Below are 19884 nucleotides of genomic sequence, written 5' to 3' on the forward strand. Positions count from 1 at the left end.
GAACTACACACCTGCTACTATATAACTCATCTGGAAATCTTACCTCTCCCGTCTCGAGGAATTTCCAGTTATCAGCAGGTTTTTGCCATTCTGCTTGCAGCTACGCCAGGGGTGTCCAACTCCAGGCCTCGAGGGCCGGTGTCCTGCAGGTTTTAGATCTCAACCTGGGTCAACACACCTGAATGAAATGATTAGTTCATTACCAGGCCTCTGGAGAACTTCAAGACATGTTGAGGAGGTCATTTAGCCATTTAAATCAGCTGTGCTGGATCAGGGACACATCTCAAACCTGCAGGACACCGGCCCTCGAGGCCTGGAGTTGGACACTCATGAGCTGCGCCATGCCTCTCCAAAAAGCCCCAAAATCACACACGCTTGGTTTGAAACCCGGCCAGCCCACTGATAACCACCCTCGCCATCATCACCCAGTGCATGCCAAGTAAGGCAAAGCAGAGCAGTTATCCAAGCAGCCATTCTCCATCTTCTCACCTACGAGTACTATCTTATATGATACCTGATATAGCTCATAGCTTCTGCCCACCCAGCTCCCCCTCTTCCCAGCAGCACTTTGAAAACAAATACTGAAAACACGAATCCCACCATCTGGCTCTGTTTTTGGGGCTCAGTAACAGTCGAATCATGGCACTGAAAATTCTTTTTTAATGGTATCCGTCATGTTCTCTAGGAAGTGGTTGGAGAGCTCAACCTCACAGCTGTGTAAACTTTCATGTGCTCTTCTACTAAAAACACTTAAAGTGCTTTACACAACTTGCCTCATTCACCCAGAAGATCCATTAGAGCTGATTGAGGAGCATCAGGGTGCAGAAGTAAGCTTGAGAGAAGGCGAGAAGGAGAAAAGACACAACCAACATGAGCACAAGGACAAACTAGGGTCACACACAACTTTATACAAGTAAAGACACACATACATGTACAGTAGTACAAAGAATATTATGTAAAGCCGCTCGACAATAGTGGAAAGAATACCAATAAAGTGTATCAATATAAGTACGCGTCTGCAGTTCAGCATCAACAAATGAAGTTAACAGGAGTTCATGTGACTAGTTCACATGACATAGAAATCAGCTTTTAAACAGAGTGCAGTTATGGGTTTCTTCAAATATTAACTAGGTGACAATAAATGTCACCCACAGACCCACCAATTAAACTGTAAACAAGACATGATCAGCGTTAATTGTTCACTGTTTCAAAAGAAAATAAAGTCCCTGTAACAACGTGTCAGTGACACAGATGTTTTTGAAGCTGTTGTTAAAGTTGTTTACACCAACGTTTAAATCTAATACAACAGGAAGGAAGAACAAAAATGGTCACAACTATTACTAACAGTGTGACTCACAGTAGTAATTGCTTCATTCAATCTGCCACATCAGAGCACTCTACCTGAAAAAAGGACAGCAGGTGTGTTTTTGTAACATTTTTTTAAAGAAAAAAACTTAAATGAAATTAAACATGAATTGTTTTTGAAGTTTTTCAAAAAAAAATCCACGTTGTGCGTACTTGCGTTCTCGTGTACTCGTGATACGTCATCAGTCTGAGACCAAGTACTGTTCCAATTCAAAGTACGCATCAAGCCGAGAACGCGAAAAAGTCCCGGATGTGTTCTCGCTCCGCCCGTTTTATCGAGCATGCATCGGTGGTGACTTGTGTGGACTTGGTACAGCTAAATATCCCAGAATGCATTTCGTCCAAAACTCAAACGCGGCAATGGCGGACGAGCGGGGCTAAAAACTTTTAAATATTACTATTTCTGGGTCACAAAATACACTTTTAAGTTATTTTCAAGCGAGAAAGTAGCTGTGCAAACTTCAAATATCTGCTCGATTTATTAAGATATCATATATTTCCAAACGTGTTCAGATGGTTTCGGAGACGTCTGTGACCCGCCAGCTCCATAGCAGACAGCGAGGTCGAGGATCACTAAAGCCGGCGAGAACAGCGGACTCCTGGCTCATCGTTTTCAACCCCCCCGCGGTCTTTTCGCTACTCAGGTTAAACAAACCCCAGCAGCTGTCTATTGTATTGAGTGTCCACTAAAATTAAAATAAAAGCGTTCTAACATCTCACTTGCTTGTTTTTATTAAGGCATACATGTACACTAGTTTTATTAATAGATATTTCGCTACTGAGGTTAAACATGATATATAAGTAAATTAGATAACTTCTGAATGTTAAGTTTGGTTTATTTCAGTGTTTTATTTGTTCCTGAGTAAATCGGTTTGGCTGTGATTAAAGTTAAGCTTCATAACATGTTACTCACAGTTAAATTAAGAGGGGACGGCAGTAAAAACTCCAGACGTGTGACATCATCAAGTACGCTGGTAATCCAATCCGGTCGTTAAGTGATGACGTGACGAATCCTACTTCCGGGCCTAAAGTAGTCTGTGTTTAATATGGCTTTTGTGTTGTTAACATGTTTAATGTTTTGTATTTTCTTCTATTTATTCTCAAAAAGCTCCTAAAACAGTCAGTGATCACTGCTGACCTCCCTCGGCTTTTATTACCGCTAATCATTTATTTAAGCTCAGTTTTTAAAACCTTAGGATGTAACTACAGCCCAGCCCATGCAGCAGTATATGAATGACTAACCTCGTATTGTGGATGGATTATCTCAGTCGTTCTCCTGGCTGAAGTTTGGTCCTTTTACAGCATCCTGCCATGCGATTACATTTGTTCCTGACCACCGAGAACACTCACGTTAACTTTTATCGAGTGGAAAAAAGGTTAACTTGTTTATATTATGCTAACATAGCTGTGTCGCTAGCGGTCACGTAGCACATCATTATATACCAGCTAGCCCAACTTCAGTAACCCTACAAACGTCACTGCTGTTTAGTTTTCTGTCATCATCATTATTCATCTATGTATTACTTTTATGTATTAGTCATCTATTCGTTGTAATCATCTATCCTTGCAGTTGTTTATTACACAAAACAAATTATATTATCAAACTTCTGGCCACACAGCGCTGATATTCATTGCACATGCACATATTAACCTTAACCAGAGGGTTTAAAAACAACAACAACAATGTTTACATACCATATCTGCTTCTGCTGTGGCCTGGTGGACAACAAATTGGTCAAGGGTTCCTCTTTCTTTCACGCCCCTCATATTCATCATGTGCCCACCAGTAGAAGCATGCTGCTTAACGTCAGTCAGTCCACCATGGCAAATGGAAAAAGTGCGCCGGCACACAGTGCAGTGCGCTTTATACGTGTTATCGCGCACTTTTCCCAGCCAGTTGTTTTCATTTTCCCCATTCCTCCCTGTATTTTTGCAACCTTTTTTTTTCTTTCCAGGAGGGGAACAAGCACTGACTCGCGCCGCAGTGTCGGTGTTTGTCTCTTTGTTGGCCATGCTGGTCATCTGTTGTCTTCCGGTATCTTCTCCGCACGCGACCTTTCCTCGACCAATTAGATAAGCGGTAATCTGTGCTAAGTGTGCTGTCAGCTCATTGGTCACAGAGCAGGAGAGGGGCTGGGAATTATGTTTTCAAACAAAGCGTTAAATCCATTAACATTTATAGACTTTTTGTGATTCTCCCTGTATTACGGGACAAAGTGCGTCCCTTATTAGCTCAATACGGGACGTGTACTTTTGTTTCTAAATACGGGACGATTCCTTTTTTTAAGGGACGGTTGGCAACCCTAATCCTGCCATGCGATTACATTTGTTCCTGACCACCGAGAACACTCACATTAACATTTATCGAGTGGAAAAAAGGTTAACTTGTTTATATTATGCTAACATAGCTGTGTCGCTAGCGGTCACGTAGCACATCATTATATACCAGCTAGCCCAACTTCAGTAACCCTACAAACGTCACTGCTGTTTAGTTTTCTGTCTTCATTTATGTTGGAAGTGATAACAGAGCTGTACGTTTGAATTTGTTTCCAAAACCCCGCAGTCAGGACATGCTATATTGTATTTAGATAGAAGCTAGCGAGCTAACTTCCTGCTAACTTCTAACTCCGTTAAATGTCATAAATTCCGTTTTCATGGATGCCTGGATGTTAAACTCAATTGTTACACCTGGTAGAGCAGAACGCTGATCATTTTATTAAAGATGAAAGACTTTAGACAGTTTTTCAACTCTCAGTAATGCCATAGTGATCGTTTGATATATGGACCTGCAGCGGAGTTTAGGCCCAGACACGGCTAGAGACGTCAGACTGAACGACCGGATTGTACAATTTGCAAGGCCGCGCTCGCGTTCTCGGCAAGTCCGGTCTCGCCGAGAACGCGAGTATGTACTTGCGTACTTAGAATTGAGAAAGGGCCATGCTGCTAGTGATGGGATTTACGGCTCTTTTTAAAGCTCGGCTCACTAAAAGGAGCCGGATTTTTCGGCTCCCAACTAGTGATGTGTGGATCGATCCTGAAATATCGATTCCTCCGATACCAATCATTTATGTTCTAGAATCAATTCTCACATTAAAATATCGATATTTTAGTAATTTAGAGTAAATTTGTAGTTTATCATTAACAGGAACACAGTGGAAAGAAACTATAACATTCGGATTGTCTACATTCAAAGGAACTACTTCCTCTTCCGCCTTTCATAGTCATGTGCGAAATACGGCTGTATAAATGTCTCGCAGCCCCTTGGCGTGCGCACTCACAACAATGGCTGAGTGTAATTGGAGTCATGTGCGGACGTATTTTAACTCCACAAAGAGCTTAGACGTGGTTTGTGATATATGTGGCAAAAAAGTGCTCCAAGACTGAGGTGTTGTGGCCGTACTAGGGAGACATTCAAAAGGGCTGTTTGGGGGGGGGGGGTGATAAATACATTTTACAGGGTTTATTTATCGGATAAAATACGTTAAATGTCACCGTTATTATTGGCCGGCCCGGAAACAGCGGGGGTTGTCCAAATTCAGAGGCTGCTTCCACCTGAGGACCCGGCCTTTGCGGTCTAAAGAAAGCCGGGTAGTACGTCACGAGCTCCCTCGGTGGACTGAAACTCTGCCGTCTGCTCCTTGCTATCTAAAATATAACCGGGCACTGACCTAAACTCTCGACCGTCTCACACTTCTGTTTAACCGGTTTTCTGTTTGACGTTTATTCAGCTGTGTGAAAACCCCGGAGGAACCCACCCGAGGGATTAATAAAGTTAAATTTAATTCAATCTAATCTAATAACTTTAATCTCAGCCAAACCGATTTACTCACGAACAAATAAAACACTGAAAAAGCCAAACAATAACATTTTTAAGTTATCAAAGTGACTTATATATCATGTTTAACCCGAGCAGCGAAAGACCGCGGGGGTTTGAAAACGATGTGTCGGTCGGCTCAGATATTTGAAGATTACACAGCTACATACTCACCTGAAAATATGTTAAAAGTTTTTTTGCGACCCAGGAAGAGAAATAAGAGTAATATTAAAACTAAGTAGCTGCAGTAGTAGTAGCCATTGTTGGAAACTGGAATTGGCTGGGCCGCGCTATAAATTCTGTGATATGGTTTTTCAATTTTGTTGTCCGGGTGGAAAATTGGGAAAAATTCGGGAGAATTCGGTGTTCTCCCGGAAAAATCGGGAGGGTTGGCATGTATGGTTGTGTCAACATCACTAACATGGTCAAACACCTCAGAGTAAATCATATCACAGAATATGACGAGCGTATGTTGAGGCGAACTGAAGAGGAGGACAGGGACAGGTGCTGCTGGGGCGAGACAGACGTCTCTCACGGAGTCCTTTAGTGCTGCAGGCAGGCAAGGTGTTCAAATAGCACAACTTCAGTTTTTTGTATTTCTATATGATGAACTCTGCATTATTAAATAATAATAATAAGTAATCTGATGTCCTGTAATCATTATGATGCTATAATTTGAGATACAATAAATAAAATAAGTTTTTGTACAAAGTATCGGTATCGGATCGGTATCGTCGATACCACCCTGAATATTACTTGGTATCGGATCGGAAAGGAAATCAGTGGTATCGCACATCACTACTCCCAACCAGCTCTTCAGGTTGTTTTGTTGCTTTAATTAATTTATTATTAACAACAATATAAAATTATGTACAAAAGGAATTACTAATGTAAAAACAAAACAAAACATGGTTTTATTTATATATGTTTATATATAAATATATACGTGGCCCCTAGAGACAAAGCACGTACAAACTCCAAAACACATTTCTAGCGTTAACTGAACTTGGAAAACAGAGCTACCTAGATCAGCGGTCCCCAACCCCCGGGCCTCGGACCGGTACCGGTCCGTGAGTCGTTTGGTACCGGGCCGCGAGAGTTGAGGCTCAGGTGTGAAATGTATAGTTTTCAGGGTTTTTATCGGTTTTCAGCGTTATTTTGTTATCGTTTTTATCGTTAACTCTGTTTTCCTGGGTCTTTTCACGTGCGTTATGAATAAATCTTCTTTTTTTCGGTACCGGTACTAGTTTTATTTTGTTGTATTTATCCGCGACACATTGAAGGCCGGTCCGTGAAAAATATTGTCGGGCATAAACCGGTCCGTGGCGCAAAAAAGGTTGGAGACCGCTGACCTAGATCACTTAGGCTACGTCCACACGTACACGGGTATTTTTGAAAACTGAGATTTTCCGTTTTCGTTTTAAAAAATAATCCCGTCCACACGTAAACGCAGAAATGAAGGAAAACGCTGCTAGGAACATGCCAAAGCAACAGGTGGCGATATATTCCTAACCGTGTGGAAATGTTGGCCAATCAGAAGTCTAGAAGCCTCGGTGGGAAAAAGTGAACAAGGATGTCATATCAAAACAAGCCCACACCTGCAGTTGTTTCAGTTTTTCACTGGTGTTTCCTGTCAGCTGGTCAACCTCACTCAGGCGACATCCATATCAGCCAACCAAACGACAAGCTCCTCCCTTTGTGCTTCAAATCCCTCCCACTCTGAGACAAGGAGCTGAAAGAGAGAGAAAAGAGTCAATTATAAAGAAGAGAGAAAAGTGAAACCCTCCTCAGAAGGTCTGACTCGCATACCTGCAGCTGACCTGTGATGGACTGCAGTTTGGCGTTCACGTCATCCCTCGCCGATGCCAGCAGCCGAGTCTGCAGGGTGCCCTGGAAGAGCTGAGTTAATGTTCGACTCCTCCTGGTCAGGCTCTCCAGCTGGATGAGCCGAGGTCTCCCCTCTCGCCGCTGCCTCTGAACACAGAAACACAAATTGCATCTGAAGCAGGAGGTGCAGATTTTTTCTGCTATTCTTTTCTAAATCCAGGCTTGAAAACGTGGAGGTATTTGGAAAACTTTTTTGGCCAGCGGACGACTGTTGTCTTGCAGAAAGTCAAATCAAACATATGCGATACACAATCAATTCACAAGAACACATTATAAAAATAAGTCCAGTTCTTGCCTGATTTCAAGTGAATTCTGCATCAAAACAGGGTGACAGAAGTAAAACGAGTGCACAAAGCCTCACTTTGTACAAGCCTGCTATTACAGTTCTACAGTTCTGCTGTACGAATCTTATGGATACACACTAAATGAAACAATAGTGTGCATGACTCCAGATTCTGATCCCTCATCCTAATATGGTCCCAACATAGCAACAGCAATAAAGCAAATGTTGAGGCTTCAAAATACAAAGTCCATAAACCAATGGCTGACATGGGTTTTATCATAAGGGTGATAAATATACAGATTTCAGTCTGTCTTAGAGATCTTTCTTTGTGAGAGGACCATATTAATGAAACAAACCTCAATGACATCACAGAGATCCCTGAAGATGCTCCTGCTGCTTCTCTTCCTCCTCATCCAAAGCTTCCTTCTCCTTGTCCTCGCCTTCCATCCAATTGTAATTCAACCTAATTGTGATTCCCCCCTCCTCTTCCTCATTTTGTTGGAGCTGTGAACACAATTAATGTGAATCTGGATTAATTTGTGCAAACAAGAAAAATCTACAGCTTTTTGGTCAGAGGTGCTCTTGTGATTTAAGCCGGGTAGAGTAGATTTATGTGTTGATGCTGCCTGCTTCAGCTCTGGCTGCTGAGTGATATTTACACCCTGGCTGGATTACAAACTTTAACCATGTGCTGAACTTTGGCCCAGCGTTGATACCTCTTGTTAGTATAACGACCTCTTCTTAGCTTGTATGTATGATGGTGGATAAATGAAATATACAAAGAAAAATTAACTATATTACAAAAGAACATCTATCTTGGAAACATCAAATGACCGGAGCATAACTTGTCAACTAGTCCGAAAATAAGTTATACAGGAACAGTCAAAGACACACCTTCTCATGTCACATTTCTATTCATTTCTATATCATTAGAGTTAGAGTTATCTAATCTAATTATTCATTCAAAACACTTATGCATAGCTGTATTTTATACAGCTCATACAGAATTCAAAGTACAGGTTCATGTGAGTATTTAATGTACGGCTCAGATCTACAGAATTTCAGAGTTTCTAGAGCAGACACAGAGCTCACGTCACAACAGGCTTCAGGCGCCATTTTACTGACTTTAACAATATGTTAAATTTTAATTTCGGTCTAGCTGGGGAGGCACCAAGATGGCGGCTTGAACAGTCGTGTTTTTTCAGGAGCTCCGAAAGACCGCAAAATTTACTAAGTAACTTTATTCTCTTTCCACTCGAACTATAACTATGGATGCCCAAAAGGTTATTAAGAATGCAAAGCTGCAATTTGTGCCGTCAAACCCCAATGTTAAGACGTCGTCGCATGCTAAAGTCAGTGACCATGGCTATGCTAGCACTGAAGCTGCTAACGTGGGCTTAAACAAGCGAGAACGGGGAGCAGACTCGGCGCCGCCAACTCCATCAAAACAACCTCCAGAGGAGAAAAGAACAAAATCTTCAGAGAAGGAAGATGATATCTCCAATAAAACTATTTTTGAAGCCATTATGGGACTTGACAAGAAATTTGAAGCACAACTGGAGGATATCAAAGAACAAAACAGACAAAGTGCAGCTATGGTTGCCAGCTTGGCTAAGGCTGTAGAGTTTAATGCTGCAGAGATAGTTGATTGCAAACTGAAAGTTGTTAAACTGACAAATGCGAATGAACAGCTGCTTAAAGAAAACAAAGACTTGAAAAGAAGAGTGAGAGAACAAGAGCGCTACCGAATGAGGTGGTGCCTAAAGCTGAAAGGGGTGAAGGAAGACAAAGACGAAAACATTAGAGTGAAGGTTTTGCAAACGCTTCAGAAGATTGCCCCTGACTTGAACTTAGAAGAGGCCGTTGATATTGTCCACCGCTTAGGGAAACGAGTTGATGGCAGAAACAGAAACATCATTATTCTATTCACACAGAGGCGAATTAAAGAAGAATTGTGGAGGCGCACCAAAGATTCTTCAACCTGCAAGCAAGAAGGCTTCAGCTTCGCAGAGATGTTGCCGCAGGAGGACATACAAGATCGACAGCGCCTATGGCCTCTGGTGGAGGAGGCAAGACGTGCGGGTAAACGAGCCTACTTTCGTGGTCCACATGCCTTCATTGATGGACGCAAAGTTGAGGAAAGACAGGAGAACTAAAAATGACAAAAAACTGAAATAGTGGAAACTTGTTCGCGGTCTGAGGAGCTCAGCATTTAGTACTTTTTTTTCTTTTTTCTCACGTGGTGAGTGATATTCTGTCTATAGTTCATGTTGAATGTTAACATTTGTTTTGGTTCTTTAAATGTTAGGGGTTTAAGAGAATCTGTTAAAAGAAAAGCCTTATTTTTGTACTGCAAAGGTAAAAAATCAAACTGTATTTTTCTACAAGAGACTCATTCATCTGATGGTGATGTATCTTTTTGGTCAAACCAATGGGGCAGCAAAATCCTGTTTAGCCATGGCTCAACGAGGTCGGGGGGTGTAGCGATTTTATTCAATAACTTTCCTGGGGATCTTGTAATACAACGGACTGACTTGAATGGTCATTGGTTGATTGCTGTAATGAGAGTTGAAAGTTTGTTTTTCATTTTAGTCAACGTTTATGGATATAATAATGAAAGTCAGAATAAAATTATGTTAGAAGATATAACTCTAAATATTTTTGAACTTAAAGGTCGATACCCTACAGAATACATTTTAATGGGTGGTGATTGGAATATGACTCCTGATGAATGGACTGATAGATGGCCCTCAAGGACAGGTAGACCACAAAAAAATAACCTAATTATAGATTTTTTGATAAATAACAATTTAACAGATATTTGGAGAGTAAGAAATCCAGGAATTAAGAGGTTTTCCTGGTTTAAACCAAATGGAGCTTGTAAATCTAGAATAGACTATTGGCTAGGAAGTGACATCATTCTTAACCACACTGTAAAAGTTGTGATGTCAAATGCACCTCTTTCTGATCATTGCTTTATTGAACTGTGCTTAGAATCGGGAATTAGACAATCAAATAAAAGAACTTATTGGAAGTTCAATGCCAAACTTTTACAAAATGAAGACTACTGCAACATAGTCAAAAAAATTATAAAAGATATTATGGCTGATCATCTAATTGTAGGATATATCAGTAAATGGGAATTCATTAAATTCAAAATGAGAGAATTTAGTATTCAATTCAGTAAAAACATAAGTCAAAAGCAAAGAGAATATGAATGTAAATTATTCCAAGAAATTACTTATTGCTGTAGTAAAGATGATCTAAATACCCAAGAAAGGAGTAAACTTATGGAGTTGCAAACTAAATTAGATCAGCTCTACCTAAATAAAGCAGAAGGAGCTTTTGTGCGTTCACGGGCCAAGTGGATTGAGGAGGGGGAAAGAAATTCCTCATATTTTTTTAATTTAGAAAAGAGCAGACAAAAAAGAAATTTTATATCTTCTCTGTTAATTGATGGCATTGAATGTGACGACCCTAAAATTTTGGAGAATGAAACTTCTACATTCTATTCCAATTTATACTCCTCACAGTTCTCCCAAGCAGATTGTGATGTCTTTTTTGATCAAATAGATAATCTGATCCCTAAAATTGATGAATCATTTAAGGAGTTTTGTGAATCTGACTTTAGAATTGAAGAGGTAGATGCATCTGTTAAGAAAATGGCGCTTAATAAATCCCCTGGTCCAGATGGGCTTACAGTTAATTTCTTCCAATTTTTTTGGGAAGACTTAAGGGAAATTTTATTCAAATACTGGCCAGTATTGAAAAGGGAGAATTGATGTCTAGCATGAAACAAGGATTAATTACATTAATTCCTAAACCAAACAAAGATAAACGACAATTGGATAACTTAAGGCCCATAACTTTATTAAATACAGATTATAAAATTTTCTCTAGCTCAGTTGCAACAAGGCTCAAACAAGGGGTTTCAAGTATAATTAGTGAGACACAATCAGGGTTTTTGAAAGACAGGAACATTCATAATAATATCAGATTGGTTTTAGACTTACTGGACTACAATGATCTAATTGGTGATGACAGTTTTATTCTTTTCTTGGACTTTTATAAAGCTTTCGATTCAGTAGAACATCCTTTTATTTTAGAAACACTAACTCGATTTGGATTTGGGGATAAATTTAGGAAGATAATAGATATACTGTATAATGATATAAATAGCTCTGTGTCATTAGGCTATGGTACTGGTAAAAGATTTAGCGTCAAAAGAGGAATTAGGCAAGGGTGTGGAAGCTCTCCGTTGTTGTTCATAATGGTTGTGGAGATGCTCGCAATTCTAATTAAAAACAGCAGCGTTGCCGGAATTGAGATTATGGATAATTTTTTAATAATTAGTCAACTTGCGGATGACACTACTCTTTTCTTAAAAAATGAACATCAGATTCCCCTGGTAAAACAAATACTCACTACATTCTCAAAAGCTTCAGGCTTAAAGTTAAATTTAAATAAATGTGAATTATTGGCATTAAAGGAGTGTAATTCACAATTACTGTACGATATAAAGGTGAAGAAGGAGGTAAAATATTTGGGCATCACAATTTCAAAAGATCACAAAGTCTTAGAAAAAGCGAATATTTTAGATAATGTTGACAAATGTAAGACAATCTTAAATAAGTGGTTACAAAGAGACATCACAATTTTTGGAAGAATATTATTAACCAAAATGGATAGTTTATCTAGATTTATATATCCAGCTTACTCTTTATCAATATCGAATAAAGTTATTAAAACAATTAATAGCTTGAATTTTAATTTTATTTGGAGGAATAAGTGCCATTATATATCTAAAGATGATTTGGTTAAACCATACATTGAAGGCGGTGGAAACGCAATTGATTTTGATATAATGAATGGTGTTTTGAAACTTAAATGGTTAAAATCCTTCCTAAATAATCCACACTCCATTTGGTTTTTTATACCAAGTAAGGTCTTTAACACACTGGGGGGTATCGACTTTCTCCTAAAGTGTGACTTTGAAATTACTAAGCTACCTGTTAAACTCTCTGAATTCCATAAACTGGTCCTTCTTTATTGGAAAATGTTATTTAAACATAATTTCACTCCACATAATAGCCCAATTTGGAACAATAGATATATACTGATGAACAGGAAATCTATTTTTATTCAAGATTGGTTCTCAAAAGGTGTTTGGGCAATTGCCCATTTTGTAGATGAGGAAGGACATGTTCTAGGACATCAAGATTTTTGCCAAAAGTTTAATATCCAATGTTCTAAAAGTAAATTTAATCGGGTTATAAAATCCATTCCATTGTCACTTAAAAACATAGTTGTAAATGTTATAATATATTCTGACATCTCCCCCAAGTTAAGGCAATTATATATAGATGGTATTCGATTTTGTGATGTTAAATGCAATAATAAGTTTCTTAGATCTTCATTAAGGAGTCTTTATTCTCCAAATTTACTTAGACGTAATTACATATTAAAAGATTTCCAAAGGGAAGAAATTGAAAAAATAAGAACTGATTATATCACCTTCCCTATCCCTCCTAAAGGGAAAGAAGTCCAATTTAAAATCTTGAATAAAATTTACCCGACAAATAGACTCCTTAGTGATAGATTCAAAATAGAAACGGGTAATTGTGTATTTTGTGAAACAGAAGAGGAGGATTTGGACCATCTATTCTTTTTGTGCAATTTTATACAAATATTTTGGTTGGATTTTCATACCTGGCTTTATTCCAGTGGGATTCAAATGACCCCATTTACCTTAAATATGATAATGTTTGGAGTGTTTTTGAAAGAAAAGAAAGCTAATTATGGTGTTAATGTGTTATTAATCTTGTGCAAGCATTTTATACATAAATGTCGCTTTTTTAAAACTAAACCAACACTAGCTTACTGGAAAAACGACTTAAACCTGTTGGTTAAATCTTTGACCTTAGTTAAAAAGAAAAAGGCTGCTTTTTTTGTTTCCTTTATGGAAGATTTTGATTTAGTGAGTTAATAATCTGTTAAATTATGTGACCCCATCTTTATATTATTATTTTTTTTTAATTTTCACTATGTATGAAAGTTGCTAATATGTAAGAAATGTCTATTCTCTGAATCTGTAATATATGGTGCATTTTGTTTGTATGTTTATATTACTAATAAAAAAACAAACAAACAAAAAAAAACAGCGAAAACTAAATTGTATTTTTGTTACTATTGATGCTGCTGATGAATAAATTTGATTCTAATTGTTTTTTTAAACAATCTGGGTTTATTAAAAAAAAATCACCATCCCTCCAGCTTTTTCGTGGCCAAAACTGTCCGTGTGTTATGTTTTTGTTCCTTTGCTACTTTTTCTGCATAAAGTTTTTTCACAAATATAAAATAGTCATTACTTTTTACATTTTTAATCCTCCAAACACCCTTTTCTAGTACAATGCACTTGTTTGAAGACAACCTCAAAACTCACCATTTCATATATCAGCAGTGCTACTGGAAATTATTGTACAGTGGTCCCTCGCTATAACGCGGTTCACCTTTCACGGACTCGCTGTTTCGCTGATTTTTTTTTTTTTTTTAACAGCAAATTGTTTTGTGCGTTCTGATTGCTGTAGACCATTGTCAATCAATCTAGTGCCGTGTCTTCTGCACGGCAGCGGTCCCCAACACCCGGGCCCGTTTGGTACCGGGCCGCGAGAGTTGAGGCTCGGGTGTGAAGTGTATGGTTTTCAGGGTGTTTAATCGTTAAGTCGGGTTCCCTGGGTCTTTTCCCGTGTTGTAGCCGTGTGTCTTATTTTGAAAGAACTATTTACGCGTTACCATAGCGACCGGAGAGCATCAAGAAGCAGAGAGGAGGATGTTACTCTCAATGTTGTTGGTGCATTTCAGGAGGACCCTGCTAATAAAGTTACACAATCACACAGTGAATTCGCGTTTATTGTTATATTTACAAAATACCAGTTGACAGTTGGTTTAAATAATAATAATGGATTGCATTTATATAGCGCTATTCAAGACCCTCAAAGCACTTTACAATTCCACTATTCATTCACTCTCACATTCACACACTGGTGGAGGCAGCTACAGTTGTAGCCACAGCTGCCCTGGGGCAGACTGACAGAGGCGAGGCTGCCATATCGCGCCATCGGCCCCTCTGGCCATCACCAGTACGTGGTAGGTGAAGTGTCTTGCCCAAAGACACAACGACCGAGACTGTCGGAGCCGGGGCTCGAACCGGCAACCTTTGGATCGATTCGGATCCGTCACTTCCCAGCTCATCCGACCCGGATCCGCATTGGATCCGCTGTTGATTATAAGCTAGAATGATGCCCGCTAATGTTTGGCTCGAGTGTCCTAAAATCACACTTTCCCTCTGAGAAACGGTTTCATTACACTTTAATACCGTATTTAAATGACCGTGGTCTTGCCTCATTCTCATATACGTCACAATTTTCTCACAGCAAAATCAAACAAATTAGTGACAGTGAATATGGAAAAGTTTTCTTCATTCACTGCAACACACCTTTGCACATGGGCTCGTGAGCGCCTGTGTTGTGCTATATGAATGTTGACAATATGATGCGGTGTTTATAAAGGCACTGAGAAGGAAAGGTATTTAATTAAGAGCAAATTTCATTTAAAAAAAAAACAGAACTACACTCACACCTTTGCGCGTGCGCACACGAAGCGCTGCTCTTATGGAACGCGCGTGCGTCATATTCGATTTGTGCGTGTATCTGTTTGTAACGTCCCTGAAAAAGCTGCGGTTTGAAATTTTTCTCCTGCACCTAAGTTTTCTGGTTCAGATGAGTTCAGTGAGAAGTGCTAAACGTCCAAATTTACGGAAAAGCGCACTTACAGTTTCTTCAACTTTCGTTTTAAGTGAAGGTAAGTGCTCTTTAGACTAAAAATCAACAAGTACAAAAACAGAGTATGTTTTAGCTTCACATCTTACATTTAATATGTTTCAAATCTGAACATTTTAAAAATGATATCCAGTTGATTATGTCAGAAAAGCACTTTTTAGTGCATTCTACTGTAAAGGTGATTTTACTGCTTACCTGTTAGACGCAGCTTGTCTGATCAAAATTGTTTCCTTTTGTATATTAACTATAAAAACAAAGAGTTTTTAATTCTTAAAACCTTTTGACAGGATTTTGGGCCAAATTCATTTAGTTGCTTTGAGCTTTTCTTTACCGCTGTGGTGATTTCCTCTTTTTCTGAATTTTAAAAACTACATTGTGAACAAACAAACTGACATGTGAAAGAGATTTTTTTGCAAGAAAATGTTGTGATCTGTTGCTATGATATGAATCATAACAATATGAGGCTATGTTTTTGAAGACACTGGGAAAATAAAGTTCTTTATTAAGAGCGGATTTCATAAATGGGTGTGATTCAAATATTATTCTGTTCATTAAAAAGAACAAGCTGGCACCGTGAAGTTTATATATAAGAGAATTTGCACTGATTTGTACAGAGTTGCTTCTGATGGAAACATGCTCAAATCATAGTTAAGTCTGATAAGCTTTGTGTCAGAGACTCACTTAACCCCATGTTTCCCTTTCATTTTACAGCCATGTTGAGAAGAAGCCAAAGACTTCAGTCTAACGGCTATTACGGCAGCCAAGGAGAGCCCTTAATCTCCTACAAGGAGACTTTACACAGGTTAGTGCTGGTCTACATGTTCTTTGTTGTCATCCACTGACATAGATGCATGTGTTGTAATCATAATCCATTTGTTCTTCCATGTACATTTTTTCTTACATGATTTTGTTTTTTCTGTGCAGAGTTTTCAAAAGGCGACGTCCCCGTCCAGTCCCTGACAATACTGACCGAGACACAGTTGAACACAACACTGTTGACTGTGACACTGTGGACTACAATAACGATGGTTTTGTTGACTACAGTAGTGGCAGCAGCAGAGGTCTCTTTAGAGCCATCAAGGCATTGGGACTTTTGGTCCTCATGCTGGCCTTGTGTTTTGGTAAATGATCTCCTTCCACAAACAATTACAGTCTTTCTAGTACTATGTGCTTTTCTTCTGGATTAAGCTTCTCTTCTTATTCTGTTTCTCTTCATCCACCAGGATTGATTTTCAGTATTGGAGGGCTGAAAATGGACTTTTCCACCCCGTTCATGAGTGAGGTATGAAAAACATATGAAGCTCATAATATATTCCCTGAAAATTAATCAGACAATGACAGTTTATTATTATTATTTTATATCTATCTATCTATCATAACATGAATGGTTCTTCTCAATTGCAGTACTCACTGAATGGACAAGAACAGGTGGAAAGGCAGCTACAAGAGCTGCAAAGGGAGTTAATAGACTTACGAAAAAGAATTGACTTCCTTCTTCCAGTTGGGGACAGGATGCCCAACTTTGCTCTGGAGGAACTGGGTAAGACATGAAATCGGATCAGAATTTCTTTGTTGTTGTTTTGCGATTCCTTTCTCACCCTGTGTTTTTATCTACAGGAGCAAAGATTGTTAAAGAACAGTCTTCAGCATCCTACCTTTCAGAACAGGCTGGATTGAAGCTGTGGGGGCTTACATTGATACCCGCAAAACCACCCTGTGTAAGCCCAAGAGTCGTTATTCAGGTATAATCTACTTTCACAAAAAAACAAGATACTATCTCACACATCTGCATGATTTAATAGTCAAACACTAGCGGTCCAAACTGAACTCTGTTTTTGTTTCTTTTTCTCTGTAGGGTGGAGCACCCATGGTCCCAGGAGTGTGTTGGAGTTTTGCGGGCTCCCAGGGACATTTAACAATTAAGCTGCCACACAGCATCGCCATCAGCCATGTGACACTGGGTCACATTTCTAAGACTGTGTCACCATCTGGAAAGGTCTCCAGTGCTCCCAGGATGTTTTCAGTGTTTGTAAGTCACAGATTTCCACTGCACCACTGTTCAGCTGTTGCATTTTACATATGTGTATATAGAGAACAACTTTATCTGTATTTATTTCTGTCTTTTCAGGGAAAGAGAGAATTAGACGACAGTGGTGTCCACCTGGGAACATTCGTCTATGATGAAAATGGAGATCCACTCCAAACATTCAGGATACCCGTGAGTACACTGTGCCATTAGACACATGCACATAGACTTTTCTATCCAGAGTACTTAGAGGTTAGCTCCCCTTGCTATCTGTATATCCTCCCTCATAATAATCACAGTATTCCTAAATTTACCATCCTTTCAAGATTCAAGAAAACTATTATGCAACTAACCCATCTTGCTTTTGTTTTGTCTCTCAGGACGACAAAGTAGACGTCATCCGCTCCATTACGCTGCATGTGTTGGACAACTGGGGCAATCGTGAGTATTCCTGTCTGTACAAGTTCCGAGTTCATGGAAAGCTGGCATAACTAGCTTCCCATGAACTCCATCTATAAAAGAAAAGAGAGGAAAAATGTGAAAGTGAATCAGACTGCAACACATATTTAAATAATTGTATTTGAAAAAAATTGTCAATTTAACCCATTTTTTTCTCCAGCGAACGTCCATCCTACCAGGTAAGACATGTCTGATTAAGATGTTTGCAGTCTGATTCACCTCACCCCCAACCAGCCGTGGCAGAGGGCTTGCCCCTCCCTGAGCCTGGCTCTGCCAGAGGTTTCTTCCTGTTAAAAGGGAGTTTTTCCTCTCCACTGTTGCCAAGTGCTTGCTCAGAGGGGATCATCTGATTGTTGGGGTTTTTCTTCTCTTATATTGTAGGGTTTTTACTCTACATATACAGTGCTTAACAAATTTATTACATCACCTGTCATAGAAATAAGAACACCCCAAATTTCTTAAATTCTTACATTAGGTGATGTTCCACTAACTTTGTTAAGCACTGTTATTGTGAATTGGAACTCATTTGGACTGAATTAAATTTCTTGTAAAACATAAAAATTCTCTAAATTGTCTCCACTGGAAATTTAGAGATTTTTAAAACAACAAGAATAAAATTGTAAGAAAATATTTTTCATGTCTTTTGGTATTCTTAATTGTCAGAGTATATTAAACAAGCGTGATAACACTACGGCCAGAGGATTTAAATTTTGAAAAATGAACATTTAAACTCCCAAAAGTAAAGAAAGTAAAGTCCATGTTGCATGTGCTGTGATATGAGAAGCCTTCACTGTGATGCAGGCTTTGAGGTTTAGTGAGGTAACTTCAGGTTTAACCATGTGATTGTAGTTGGGACACCAGATAGACCAGGGGTCGGCAACCTGCGGCTGCGGAGCCGCATGCGGCTCTTTAGTCCTTTTAGTGCGGCTCCGCGTGGTTTGGGAAAATAAATTTGGTTTTTTTAAGTAATTAGCTGAAGTGTATTTTATTTATGTTAGTTCTTTGTTAACTTGTAGTTCTAAATTGGAAGATTATTGTGATATTGAAATACAAACATAAAATTATATTCTATTATTTTTTGATCGCTCAAAATAAGCGTCACACTCACGGAAGCCGGCGTACCCGCTGAAACGCCGTGCATTTATCGAGACTTTCAACCCCAGGTAGGCCAATTGTGGATCTTCGGATCCACATTATGTCAGCAGCTGTTCTCCACCGTGAACTATGTTAAAACAAACACCGCTCGCGCCTGACAGATGACAGCTTACAGTCCTGCGTAAAGATGAAAGTGACTTCGTACAGCCCCGATTTCCAGATGCTGTGCGCAGAGCTTCAGGAGCAGAAGTCCCATTGTAAACATACCACGGCAGACTCGACGATGTTTCCATGAACACGCTTTTCAGCATCTCTTTATTGACCACTTTTCACACACAGTTGCTGTACAGCCGGCTGTAGCTTTTCAGCTCACAGCCCGACACACACCAACAACAACACAACAGCATAGAGAGCACAGACGTTAAGGCGGCGAGGCGTGATTGCGGGTGCCGCTCAGGTGCGCCCGCCTCCCCTGCAGCGGCGCTGCAGACCACGCCCCGCCGCACACATTAACCAGGTAAAATACATATTTAGGCAGAATTTTGCAAATATCTGTTTTTCAATTTTTAGCAGCATAGAGCTTTTTTTCCAATTATTTTTTAAAAGTCAGGTCAAGGCTCCAAAAGCACAAAGACGATATAAGGGTGGCGGCTCACAACAGGTTTTGTTTGCTGGATCATTTTAGTTCAGCTTTCCTTTTGTTATATTTCTTTAAGAGTTCAAAATGTGTTAATTACATAAATAAAAGAAAAATTTTATTTATGCCATGATAGAGAAATATAGAGAAAATGTAATTTTCTCTATAGCAGTTCATGGATTTCATAAGCAACACACCTCAGTTGTTCACACAAAGCATAAAGGTATAAAAACAATATATAGACTGTTATCTTCATTTTAGATGTCAGAAAGTATTTGCGGCTCCCAGTGTTTTCTTTTGCGTGGAAATCGTGTCCAAATGGCGCTTTGGGTGTTAAAGGTTGCTGACCCCTGAGATAGACCATTAAGCATATTGCATCTTGTTTTTTAACTTCATCAATTTCGCAGATTTCACTGGAAATTTTTATTTAATAACCCCAAATTTGGACTTATTGATAACAGAAACAAGCTTCTACACTCA

General features: G+C 39.2%; 1 protein-coding gene across 1 annotated transcript; it reads left to right on the plus strand.

The window, feature by feature from the left end:
• Positions 1 to 14103: 14103 nt before the first annotated feature.
• Positions 14104 to 18629, plus strand: LOC146372829 (sperm-associated antigen 4 protein-like). Its single transcript, XM_084951579.1, has 9 exons — positions 14104 to 15209; positions 15899 to 15989; positions 16112 to 16308; positions 16411 to 16469; positions 16592 to 16727; positions 16805 to 16929; positions 17043 to 17216; positions 17316 to 17405; positions 17594 to 18629. Exons 1-9 carry the CDS (start codon positions 15020 to 15022, stop codon positions 17702 to 17704), a joined length of 1173 nt encoding a protein of 390 aa, XP_084807705.1. The 5' UTR covers positions 14104 to 15019; the 3' UTR covers positions 17705 to 18629.
• The last annotated feature ends 1255 nt before the right edge of the window (positions 18630 to 19884 follow it).

The sequence above is a fragment of the Perissodus microlepis genome, chromosome 14 (genome assembly GCF_051167445.1).
Source record: "Perissodus microlepis isolate ML-2025 ecotype Zambia chromosome 14, ASM5116744v1, whole genome shotgun sequence".
NCBI classification, from domain to species: Eukaryota; Metazoa; Chordata; class Actinopteri; order Cichliformes; family Cichlidae; genus Perissodus; species Perissodus microlepis.

Coding starts and splice junctions, on each gene's coding strand:
- LOC146372829 (XM_084951579.1), top strand. CDS start 15,020: ATGGAACGCGCGTGCGTCATATTCGATTTGTGCGTGTATCTGTTTGTA. Junction 16,728..16,804: donor CTTTGCTCTGGAGGAACTGG/GTAAGACATGAA, acceptor TTTTATCTACAG/GAGCAAAGATTGTTAAAGAA. Junction 16,930..17,042: donor GCCCAAGAGTCGTTATTCAG/GTATAATCTACT, acceptor TTTTCTCTGTAG/GGTGGAGCACCCATGGTCCC.